Source organism: Lytechinus variegatus, chromosome 6, assembly GCF_018143015.1.
Source record: "Lytechinus variegatus isolate NC3 chromosome 6, Lvar_3.0, whole genome shotgun sequence".
NCBI lineage: Eukaryota > Metazoa > Echinodermata > Echinoidea > Temnopleuroida > Toxopneustidae > Lytechinus > Lytechinus variegatus.
In genome coordinates, this window is record NC_054745.1 from 2,034,664 (window position 1) to 2,048,338 (window position 13,675).

At 38.0% G+C, this 13,675-nt stretch overlaps 1 protein-coding gene across 1 annotated transcript in view; it reads left to right on the forward strand.

Moving 5' to 3' along the window:
• The first annotated feature begins 2,552 nt into the window (after positions 1 to 2,552).
• LOC121416730 (gamma-aminobutyric acid type B receptor subunit 2-like) overlaps positions 2,553 to 13,675 on the forward strand; it is a 145,616-nt gene continuing 134,493 nt past the window's right edge. The window contains 1 exon segment of the mRNA XM_041610190.1: positions 2,553 to 2,918. Coding sequence (XP_041466124.1) covers positions 2,553 to 2,918 — 366 coding nt within the window.

Sequence of the window (13,675 nt, forward strand, 5' to 3'; positions counted from 1 at the left end):
GATGTATTGATGATGATTTGGAGGACGTCTACAGATCAAGCAATATAATCATGATAATACTAGTCTTAAAACAGATGATCTCAATTTTATGATTGCTGAGACAATGGCAGTCAGAATTATCTTCATGGACAGGTGCACACGCATGCATTCACTTACACCATTGACTCTCACTCACACACGTTCCCCACGCATACATACCCTCCCTCTCACTCACTCGCGTTCTCTCTCACACACTCACACGCTGTATCATACGCACGCGCATTCCCTAACGCACACCAACGCTCCCCCACACTCACATGCGTTCCCTAACGCACACCAACGCTCCCCCACACTCACATGCGTTCCCTAACGCACACCAACGCTCCCCCACACTCATGCGCGTTCCTAACGCACACCAACGCTCCCCCACACTCACATGCGTTCCCTAACGCACACCAACGCTCCCCCACACTCACGTGCGTTCCCTAACGCACACCAACGCTCCCCCACTCACACTGTACTTTCCCTAACGCACATTCATGCTGTACCACACCCAACTACTCCCACACATGTACCAATGACCTTCAAACACACTCAACCACATCAATGGTGACTACTGGCTAATATACTCTTATTTCATCATATTCAATTTTATTCGGCATGGCGCCGGCAGGGAGTCAAATTAAAAAGGGACTCAGATTTGAGAATTGTTTGGCAAAAGATAAAAAAAAAACGAATTTTGAGTTTTTCAAAGTAACTTTGAAAACGAGCCATTCGGACTTGGTAGGCCTAATGAATTAATCAACCAGCTGGAAATATTCCGAGTCAAATTTCGCGCCACAAAAAAAATGAATTTTAAAATAGGAATGACAGGAATTGGTTAGTTTTCTTGTTATCATTGTTAAAAGAAAGCACTGTACCACACCCACATACGCACACAATATCCCACCCATACGCATACCCACTACCCCTATAACCATCACCCTTAATTTACTTCTAAGAGTGCATTCTTATATCAATATGAATGGCGTCCCTCGTAGCCTCAGAAACCACGAACACTTTCTGCCCGCTTTGCCAAGGAAAGTCCGAGCTCGCACCCAAATGCGCTTTCATCGTCTCACACAACCCATAGACTAGCGGGACGCGAGGTTTACTCTAGCTGATAAAATGAACTCTGTACTGCTGTCATTCGACTTTGGACGGTCGACGGAACAACTACTCACAAACTTTATCTCTCGTTTGTTTGGACATATATCATAACCTCGTGTGTGTCTAATGCAATTCTCTCTCACTCTCTATACAGCACTGTGCAATATTAATACATTGACTTGATACCGACTACAAAAGTATCGACATATTTTGAATTGTAATTTACCAAAATTTGTCCGTTTCAATGATTATATCAACTTCGGAAATGGCGGTATCGTAAAACTTATTCGTGTGTTAAGCAGCCGTTGACTTTTTAACTCATTTGAGAGGAATAATATGCCCTATATCATCATTCATTTAATTTAGCATGTTTAGGAGAGTCTCTCGGACCGTTCCTGGATAACAAACGTGTAATTTCATGTACCGTACTGAATGTTTTATATGGTTTGATAAGGTTCATCTGTTGGTAGAAGTACCATTAGAAGCATTTATCAGGACTGGAATATTTCGGACGATTTCTGGTGAACTTGATCTTCTATAGAGAGCAAAAAAGGTATAAGACCTTTTCTGTATATACGGAGCGGGTGTTATAACAGGGAACTAAAATTGAAAACATATATATATATCGTCTTGGTGTTTGTCTACAGCGGATATTGCGATCGACGTTCTTTCTTTGTTTTTTGTGGGCAAATAACGAAACACCCCTCGCAAGCAGAACATATAATGTGAAACTGATTGTGAAAACAGTGCGACACTCAAAATACTTTATTGCAACCGATAGCTTCATAGGAGTCAAAAACATCCTTTTTAATAGTAAGCTTGCTGCTTTTAGGTTGCGAAAACAAAGAAATCACACCTTTCTTCGATTCTTTACATTGCAGTTGAACTTCCATGAAGGGATAAATCATTCAATTTTCGGTAAAGACATTCTTGATGTAATGTTTGATTGATGATAACACGTATATGTTACACGCTACATCACCTAATTGCTGGATATCGACGTGAGTCTTCTTCTTGATGTTCTCAACGCGTCTACATTCACAGGTAGAGTGACATTTAAATCGTTTATCAAGACGAACAGCATCAGAAGAATCATTTATCCGTGTGTTCAATAGTAATTACGGCTCGAGCATCGTTTTCCGAGATAGGTTTGTTCGACGTAAAGCTCAAACTGCAAATCGTTATCAACAAGGCAATCGAACTAAGGTTTATATGTCGGGCAAGATTTCTCCACGCCTTTGAATACATCTTTCGTAATTCTTAAGACACCCGATAAATCTCTGTTGATTGTATAAAAAGTCAATTGACGCAAGGAAACACCCGATAATCTTTGTTAATTGTATACAAAGTCAATTGACGCAAGGAAACACCCGATAAATCTTTGTTGATTGTATACAAAGTCAATTGACGCAAGGGAACACACGATGGATGTGCGAATCAGAGGCATAGCGACATTTAAAGTTCTACTTATCGCCGTAGCAATCACATCATGTCTGTCAAATTCGCAGGATATCTCGGCGACACCGGAAGATATTCGTGACGGTTATACGGCGACAGAACTCGGTTCAACTGCGACTACTGAGAGTAATGCTGGTAGTACTGTGGTCAATGAGGGGCCTGGCGTGAGGGATATTCACGTGGTTGGCTTGTTCCCGTTAAGTGGTAAAGGAGAAGAAAAGTCCCTCGGATTGGGTGTATTACCTGCCGTAGAACTGGCTTTAGAACATGTCAGACAGAGTAAAGATGTCCTTAATGGATTCAATCTACATACAACCTTCAATGATACAATGGTGAGTCGAGAATATCTTTCAGAATTCCAGTTATAGAGTTACAACTTTTAAACTTTCTTATCATTCCTAATGAAAGAAGTTGTGATTGTGTCACACGGTTGACACAAGATGCGTTCCAGGTGTGTTCACGGTATGCTCACGGTGTTTTCACATTCTATATCTAAATTTGCAACTTCTTCCTACTTCTAAGAGAACAGTGTCACAAAATGTGTCCCATTGAATGTTCAGAGCGTAGAACTAGTGTTAAATTGTGTAAGTTTATTGTTCATCTCTCTCTACAGAATCGACTTAATGAACATTCACAATGTCTTGACTGTAGAAGACCCTACAGTGGAATATCTTCCAAAGCTAAATTTGACCATTTCAATAATGTGAATTGCTTCTTCATATACTGAAGAAGCGTACAGAACACATCATGCGATACATACCCCCCCCCCCCCCCCCCGGCAGGGATATCTCAAGAAGACTTTTTCATTTTCCTACTGAAAAGAGCAGTTTTCCTCACAATTCGTTCACGTATAAGACTGTAAGAAGATGTGATATTAGCTAGTAAAATGCTAAAATTTTACAGTGTGAACACGGTTTCACATTGTGTTCAACACTGTGGGGCACTGGTCTTTCCACCAATTCGATGCATTTTAAGATCATGACATAAAACGACACAAGGAAGGTGTTCGCGTTTATCCGAAAATGAGACTATTCATTCAATTGATCCTTCAATCAAATACTAACTGATTTTATACTCTTAACAAATATGAATCCTAGTCGTAAAGCAATTAAAGGCTTTATTATCATGATTATTATGTTTCATTGAAATATCCCTCATAGGCTATACTAATCACAATGTATAAACGTGTGACAGGTTTAACAGTAAAGAAGGAGATCAGAGACCAAACTGAATAGGAAAACAAGGAAAATGTAAAAGTACAAAAGGGAAGGAGATTGAAACAAGGAGAATGACACACTGAGAGAGGGGGGAGTAGAGCGAAAGAGAAGAGAGAGAGAGAGAGAGTAAAACGGAACAGAAAAAGTAATAATTTGATAGAGTTCGGTGGCAATTCATAGAGCATTCAATGGCGAAAATAAAAGAGGTTTTCATCGAATAGGGAAAAGTCAAAAGTGATATGAATAGATGTTAATTGATGCAATTTAATCAGTGAAGCATGTGCAAGCGGTGACATATCCAGGCATGATGTCAGTTTATGTGATCCCAGGGTAGCTAGCCATTGTTTGACAGTGTTACAGTCACAGTCATACCTACATGACAAATGAAACCGTATCCAATCCCATGATGTGTTATTCGAAATATATCGTACACGCATAGCTTTGATCGATCAGATGTTGGTTTGGGAGATGTAACCGTATTACTTTATCAGATAAAACCGACCACGAATAATAAAAACACAAAGAAGGAGAAGAGGAAGAGGACGAAGAACAAAAAATTGAATAATATTGATAATAATGATAATAATTCTTTCTTTATTCGCTTCTTTAAAAAGCACATACAACAATATACTTAATAAACAAAGAAGAAGATGGAGAAGAAGGAGGAAAAGAAGAAGAAAAGAAGGAGGGGAAGAAGAAAAGAAAGGAGAAGAAAGTAGAAAAAAAAGAGAAGAGGATGAAAATGTAGGTAAAAGAAAGAGAAATGCAAACTTTGCTATTCAAAATGAATTACATATTTTAAATCAGTGAAATTTGGTTAAAATCTAGAGATGTGAAATCATTGTGTCGATTGTAGTTATGAATCGCAGAACGATTTTTTTTTAATGAAATGTGAGACGTCTTTCGACGATTAGCAAGAAATACTATCTTTTTAAAGAATAGATGGAGCACCGTTGTTTCATAATGACTATATATGATAATACTCTGCATCAATCTACAGCTATTGCCCCCTTTCTAGCAGAGGCGACGCCAAGATATTTTGATGGGGGGGGGGGGCTAAATGTGACATCATTTGCATACGTTGAATAGCTAAATCATGACACAAGCCTCTCTTTTTGATAATCTACTTTTTACTTTCTTCCCCTCCGTCTTTCTTCCTTTTTTTTTTGTTTCTCACACTTCAAAAAATGGGATCCATGTGGACGATGACCCCAGTCCCACTTCTGTTTGGCATCCCATACCTACTACCCGTACATTCTTTGGCGTTAGTTGAAATTGAAGATTCGACATTATTTTAATTGCGTATGTCTGGCATTTAATAGTGCTTGTTAGCTGTTATTTTCTGACTCGTTATGTCAAATGATTTTCCCAAATAGAATAAAAAGATGAATTTTATTCGTTTTACATACAAAAACGGAATTGCTAGGATAATATAAAGGATTATCGTCTTAGTTATGCTACAATAGCTATGTAACCATTGCCATCATGATAATAAATGGCCGCATACTAGGTTACATTGCCGCTATTACAAACTTGTTTTTATACCTGTGTATTCATGTCACCTGAGATGGCAGGACATTCTCAAGGCCCTTTTCATTTAAAATAGTTGCAAACACTCTCTTCTCTAAAATCAAACACATCATTATTTTCAGCCAATGAAAAGCGCGTATTACGGCCTTGTGAGTAATTTTATGAGTTGCGTTCAAACGTATTTTTTTTAGCAACCGGTTCCTGCTATCCTATTTCATTTTGCTATAATTATGAGCTCCCAACGTGTGGCTGATTTCTTTGGCAACCCCCGAGCAATGGATATGTACTAGCGGGCTGGAACCCCATGAAACACGAGCAGGTATTGTGTTCTTGCTCTGGGAGATATCGCAAGGAAAAGAAAACTGGCGCGAAGACAGAGCGGGATATATCAGCCCGGGGAGATCTAAATTCATAATTATAACAACCCGATCGATAGAAAGCAGAATTTCGATCTTCTTTCCCGAGCCATGCAGGTGTATTATGAGAGGAACGAGGATTGGATTGCCAAGGAATTCACTAAAAATCATTACAGGTCAAAATAAGCAATCAAAAGGGGTGTAAAATAGGAGAGGGTGGGGGAGGTACCTTATATTTCAATTCATTTTCTTTGTGTAGTCTAATGTATACTATATAAAGTTGAATGTCCTTAATCCTTACCTAGATCGAACAAGTAAGAAAGATGGAAATGAGTGAATCAATAACTAGATGAAATAAAAATGATTTATTCATCACATCTGAAACAAATTGATAATCCTACAAATTAGACAAAGAAGAAAATAGAAGGACAAAGAAAAAACAGAAACAAGTAAGAGAGGACGCTTACAAAAATGAAAGAACAGAAGAAAGGAAGTATACAAAAAATGGAGAAAGATAAAGGAGAGAGAAAGCTCAAGACCCACAAAACCATAATGCTAAATGTTAAGTTAAACCAAAAAACAGACAAACAAATAAACATTGTACAGGATGCGCAACAATCTGATGCTAACCGGCAGTGGGGGGGGGGGGGGGGTAAAGGTTTTTTTTTTCGAGTCAACATTAAGACATTTATCACTTAAAACGCACATTTTGAGGCGCCCCTCGCCTTTGAAATAAAGCACTGATAGTACTTTCCCTGGCGAGATGATTTCCTTATATCACATTCTTTTGGGAATTAAATCGTGCTCTATTTTGGAGCAAAAAGAAATTTGCTTGCTTGTCTGTCAGATTCTAAATAAATCAACAATTTAATTCTGACATTTTAACATATCCTCGATCTTCCTAAGGTAACAGTAAGAGTTGAATGCATTACAATAATAATACTCGTCTACTTGGGCACTCTTAATCTAATATCATGAATAATCGTCGGATTACATTCCATGTTTACCTCAAATCTTATCAAATTCTGTGTGTCCTGACCTTTAAGCAACAGGGCCGGTTGGAGGACGAGCTGTCATCAAACGCAGTTCTAAGAAACTCATAGGCAACCGTTATCTCAACCAATCAAATGCGTGCATTTGAGACTTACGCATGATTCATGTTGAGTTGCGTTAAATCGAAACGCTTACTGCAACCGGGGCCCCCGACGATTGTTACTCCATCACTGACAAGTTGATAGCTATTTTGCGCATTTTTGACCGCGAAATTATACGAGAGAGTGAGCGTAATTCGGGATGATACAACGGGGCCCGTCCCCCGGGGCTCGGTAATTTAGTCTCCGCAGATCGTAGTGCTAAGAATGACATGAAAGGCCTCGTGTTGATCTTTGATAGAGTCAGAAGAAGATGTATTCTATGACAAAACAGGAATATCTGATGATGCATCAAGCAATGAATGCTCTTTATGTCACCTCTAGGTTCAATTGCATTATAGAGTCGATGTTTGCTAGCTAGGTTTGAAATGGATGCAGGGAAATGACTGCATTCTCATTCTATCAGATTTAAATGAAAGCTGCTGCAGAGTATACGTTACGAGGAAAAAAGGAGAAACTTACTTGGATACGACTAATGTAAGACTATACCCGTCGAGAACAAACAGAAAAAAGTCACGATCGTTCTATGTAGGTCCTATTATACACCCACAATTATTATTTGATTATCGGCTGGAATATCAAACCGTAGTCTGATTTTCAACATTCGATACTGCTAATCGATATTAATAAACTTTGCTTTCTACTGCTTTCGTTTCGTCATTGTACACTTACTTTATACAAACGGTATCGATACCTCGGTATCGGTATTTTTTTCAGTAAGTAATTGAGTGATAATAAAATTAACTCAACGAATTCGGAGCAAAAACCACAAAAAAATGATGCTAGCATCAGTTATGGCCGAATAAGCGATTAGTCTCAATGTAACATTTCATTATGTATTATATACATGATAAATATTTGATTGAAAGGATGAGAGAGGGACAGCTTTTAGCTAAAATTAGATCACTACCCTCAGAGAATAACCGATAATCATTTCGAAAGGGGGGGGGGCGGCTTTTGGGGGGATGGGGCGGGGGGCTCTTGCGATTTCATGAAGATTATTGATTTTCATATTATTTCGTAATTGCTTTAAAAAGGTGTAACGTTCACTCTAAGAATGTTAACTTATCGTTTGAAATGTTGAAGAAGTCACAATCTTTTCCAAATGGCATATCCAACAGTGCTTAAACTGAATCCATCATTCTTCCCCCTTCCTTCTTCTTCTTTCTTGTCTTCTTTTACTCCTCCTTCTTCAAACATTCACTCTAAAAAATGTTAAATTATTAAGCTGAATCCAACATCTAAAATGTTCGGTCGAACCGTTTAAAGTGCTAAATGCAACATTTAGAAAAGGTTGGCACTCTCTCAAGCTTCCAAATGTTGATTTAACATTTCATTTTCTTAGTGTTGATGTTCTGCTAATTCCATCTGATTCCAGACAAAAAAGATAAATGGAATGCCAAGTTTTATTATGATTATTATTTATTTCTTCGTTTATGAAAACGTTAAAGTACCGAATGAATTGAAATTTATTTGTATCTTGTGTCCCCATATCATCCGATTCTCTTCATTTCACGTAATTTTTCGCCTTTCCTCACTGCCTCTTAACAATTCGTCGCACGCATCACGAACCGTCCTCTCTGCGCACTTCGATGCGAAAGTTAGTTTTGCAGAAAACGCATTTAAAGAAAAGCTTTTTTAAAACCAGCAATAAGTGCCCCTACAAGGAGAGCAAATTGTTTATCGGTATCTACGTTCAAAAGTTAAGGTTCCAAATTTTCATCCCGTATCTTTATATTTTCTTGATGTTAATTATTTACGCCACAGTGGGCCTCGTAATAGAGAAGACGGTTCGTGGAATAAATACAGTGCGCTATAGCGCCTCGCGATTTCACCACGAACCATCCGCCCTCGGGGGGGGGGGGGGGGGCACTTCCATTCACGAGTGGATACCATGCGCGACCATGGGGTCTCAAAAAGCACCCTAAACACGTAATTTCCATATTCTGAAAATGCACCCCTTAACAAGTATTGGCGTGTGAAACCCTACCCTTAACAAATCTTGGAAACAAAACGATACTCTTGGCAAATATTCCCTGAAATGAACCCCTAAACAAGTATACAGGAATGTTTTATTGTTACGGGTCCTTCGGTCGTCGGCTTTACCTTATTTGGTTAAGTACGACCCCACCTTCTACACCTCGCACAAATCGGACTCTAAACACGTAGTGTTGGGGCAAAAAGGACATCCTTTATAAAACATTTAATTTTGTTTTATCATCCCCGCAAATTCGACCCTAAACACGTAATTTTCCTAGCGAAATAGATACCCTTTTTTCATTATTTTTGTGTTTTTGACACCCTTATCACGTTACGTACGTAACGTGCCCTATCGTGAAAAAGACATCCTATTTACGTGTTTTTTTGGTCGCGCATGGTATCCACTCGTCAATGTAAGTGCCCCCCCCCGGGCCATCCGCTCTGTTACGATGCCCACTGTAGCATAAATAATTCACTTCAAGAAAATATAAAGATACGGGATGGAACTTTGGAACCTGAACTATCAAACGTATATAGACACCGATAAATAATTTGATCTCCCTGTACGGGCACTTATTGCTGGTTTTAAAAAAGCTTTTCTTTAAATTCGTTTTCTGCCAATTTAAATGTCGCATCAAAGTGCGCAGAGAGGACGGTTCGTGATGCGTGCGACGAATTGTTTAAAGTCTTTTTAATTGCTTAAGGAGATGAAAAATGACACTCTACAGTAATGGCGTCTACATTATTTCCGGTTAAATTAACTATTGTTATGCGAACCCAAGAATTTTCCCATAATGCACAATTATCTATCAGCATTTGATCAAGGCGCTAACTAAATTTACAATCCTGTATCCTCTAGAATTCAACATCAGTGTCTAAGACCATGAACTAGTTTTGGAAAAAAAGCCATCCAACAATCCTTAGTGTAATACGAACCACCAAATAGCTGATGTATGGTCAGCATCACAGCTATTAACAACAAGCTAATATACCGTCTATACATTTAGTTAATCTAATTAAAGTGCCCTGAACACGTGTTCCCTGCAGTAAGGCCAATTACACCATCCCTATGGCATATGACAGTGTTCCTAATTCAATTACAACCATCTCATCCTCCTAGCCGCCTTCATTCAAGTCTTATACAGCGTGCCTAAAAAAAGAGAGTTTAAATATTAGATAAATATTGTCATTGCTGTTTTCTTTACATGTATTATAATTGTTTTATTAATAGTATGTGCACTTATGTTATTTTGTATTCCATTAGGTAATGCATACAAGACCAACTGTGAGAGTTGGCCGATTTTTTTTTTATTTTGTCTAGATTATGGTTTAAAAATTGTTGTTGATTTGTAGAGGATACATAAATGTAATAAGCACCATGATCAGAACAATTATTTTCATCATTGAAATTTATGGAAAATACAGTAAAAGTCAAGAAACAATTAATCTGAACGGAAACAAGTATTCATCATGGATATAAAAGATGTATTTTTCTTACTCTGTCCCATTTGTATAATGATGATAATAATAGTGATATCTTATTGAGCGCACACACCGTCCAGAGACGCTCATGGAGCTAGCGCAGCAACAGTTCATTTGGATAATATGTTGTACACATATATTAGAAACAATTACAAATATAGATATAAATAGACATCTCAAATCACTACAAGTACCATCCTACCTCACCACCACTGAAATTCCCAGCTACAACCTGGTGGGGCCTGGTGCCCTTGTGTTTGCTGCCTCGTTTACCGACAATTATTTTTTTTTATATCATACATAACTGATAATGAATACGGAATAAACTAATATAATGAGTTATCGATACAATTTATTACCACCCTCATAATAACAATGCACGTATCAGCATGTCGCTTACATGATTCATTCCTTAACACACCAAACCATCACACTGAACAAGTGACATTTCATAAAGCGTTCTTGTAAGTTCTAATAATGGTATTGCCAATGGTGAAACTAGAATCAATAATCGTCATAAAAACCCTAATCTCTGCTTTTGAACTCCCTAATAATCCTGATTGACCTACACTAAATCTGTTCAATATGGGACACTTTCACGTGACGATCTTCGGTAAAAGTTGTGACAATCTACTGAAATGCTAGCATGTGATTGGCTTGGAGCGAATCAGTCTGTGGGGATGACTAGCAGGACGCGTTGTGAAACGACTGACCCGTACTGAATCCTCCCAGCGGATCTTCTGTCGGTACCCGACCCAGCCGAACCGCTGGGATGGTCTCCGGCATTAGCATGCATTTGAAGATGAATTTCTTGCTAAACATGACAATATAACACCAACATTGCCCCGGGTTATACAGGCAAAGGATGCATTTACATGATTGATCGCTTTTGTTATAATCTACCGAAATACTTGCATGTGATTGGTTGTATGTTGACTTGTCAGGGGAAATCACCGCCTTGATGTTTTATGAAAGCTCATCCTTCAGAATCGAGGGATCAATATACACTGATTGATTAGAAAGAGATCATAACAGTGATGATTATTCTCTGGGCTTTTTCACACGTGAATCTAGAATCATTATCGTAATGATGATTTCTATTGCACTGCAAAAACTCCGGTGTTCATTTAACACCAACCTGGAATCTATACAATATATGTCCACACCAGATAACCGTTGAAAAAAAATACCAGTTTGGAATCAAACCGATGCTGTTTTAATACTTATTGGTGTTGCACAAACACCTATCTGGTGTTAGACCAAAACGAATCTGGAGTTGCTTAATACTTCTCTGGTGTGGACATATATAGATTCCTGGCTGGTGTTAAATCAACACCAGAGTTTTTACAGTGTGTAATCGCGACTTTGATTAACGTCCATCATTCTAATCACGAAGTAAAACATGAGTATAAACGCTGTTTAAGATTTTATACAACGCTGTTTACTATATGAACCTTACAGTATTTGTTTAACCGCTTAAGATTTAAACATATGTTTAAACTGTTTAAACAATTATTGTAAGGTTCATACAGTAAACAGCGTGCATAATTCTTTTACTGTGCATGTTCTAGTTTGGTTTTCACACGTGGTGAATATTCGTCATTAGTCTTATTTTTCACTGGAATCATCATTCAAATTACGATTGTTTTTTTACCGTGTGAAAGGCGGTCTGCTAGACTGTCGCACGGATGAAAGCGTCTCCATACAGAACGATGGTACGTCATTGTAATACATTTCGGTGTGTATAAGGTTGGTTCAGGGGCCCGTTGCAGAAAGAGTTGCGTTTAAACGCAAGTCAAAAAATCAATCGCAAGACAAAAATGCGCGCTGTTGATTGGTTGAAAGTCAAGTTGCGCGTGATTTTTAGAGTTGCGTTTGATTGCAACTCTTTCTGCAACGGACCCCTGTTCGAAAAAAATGTTCTTCCTCTTAACTCATTGGATCATTATACCCTACGCTATTAATATTTTCCTCTAGAGTAGAGTACATTATTTTGTGGCGTCTTTTTACATGTTGGATTTTAATCAAGTGTTTGGATCATTCTCATTGTGTCGACACACAGAAAGACAGAAATAGAAAGACAGAGATAGCTACGACAGGGCTCGAATTAAGAATTTAAAGGGGCAAGGCCATTTTTAAAGGGCACTTAAGGGAAAGGGCAGGCAGTTTTCACTTTATGGGACATCCAAGGCCACCCAAAAATGGGCATCAATAATAAATGCACTTTTCAATGGGGCACATGCACTGGATTACCGCAGGGCACCAAGGCCACAGCAAAAAAGGGCAGTTATTTTGGCCTTAAGTCTACAAATATTTGAAAGGGCATCAAGGCCATTTCTGAGGGCATCTAAGGCCATGGCCTTGGATGGCCTTGGATTAATTCGAGCCCTGCTACGAATATATACGTAGATACATAGACCGACCGACATACAGACACATGGATAGACAGATAAATATATAGATAGACAGATAGGTAGATAGATAGACAGGCAGGCAGATAGATCGATAGAGAGATAGATAAATAAACAAATGAAGAATTATCTATATATACAGTAGGAGGAAGAGAGAGAGACAAACAAAAATGGGGAATATGAATTTATTGAAATCCGTGTTAAAATTTGGATAAAGGACCAGCTCAGATAGGGGAAAACAGACAGCGACGAATTATTATTATGAACAGATGAAAGGAATCTATTTGTGGAGGAGACTCTTATATGTTTGTGTATGATAGCAGAACATTATTCTAAACACGTTTCCTACATCATCTTTGATTAGAGCCGACAGTCAATATGTGTAGTATAACGGAACTGTTACACCAACGGAGCAGACTTGAAACCGACCGATGGTATTCGGTTGGTAATAACCTAATATATTTGATCGGCCTGGAGTCGGTTTCGTTCGTATAACTGTAGAAGAACGGAGAACATAATGTATAATCAGCTTCATGATTTCATCCTCTTGCAGCATAAACAAAAGATTACGTGCAAAATCTTCAGTGATTTACCTCTCTCACTGACACATTTTTTATAACTACGAAAATAATGATAATTATAACAACAACAATAATAATAATGATGACAATACTAATAAGAATAATAGTAATAGTTATAATAATGATAGTAATGATAATAACAATACTAATTCTAATCATGATAATAATGATGATGTGATGAAAACGGCGCTAATGATGTATATTTAAGAGCAATGTTATACTTCTGCCAGGACCATAATTATGTCTGGAGCTATCGATGATGATGATGCTAATGATAATCATACAAATAATTACATAACAATGAAAGAAAAAGAAAAAAAAAATGTTGACTGAAATACTTTTCCAGAACAAAGATTAAAAGTTTAGTTTCGTATAGATATA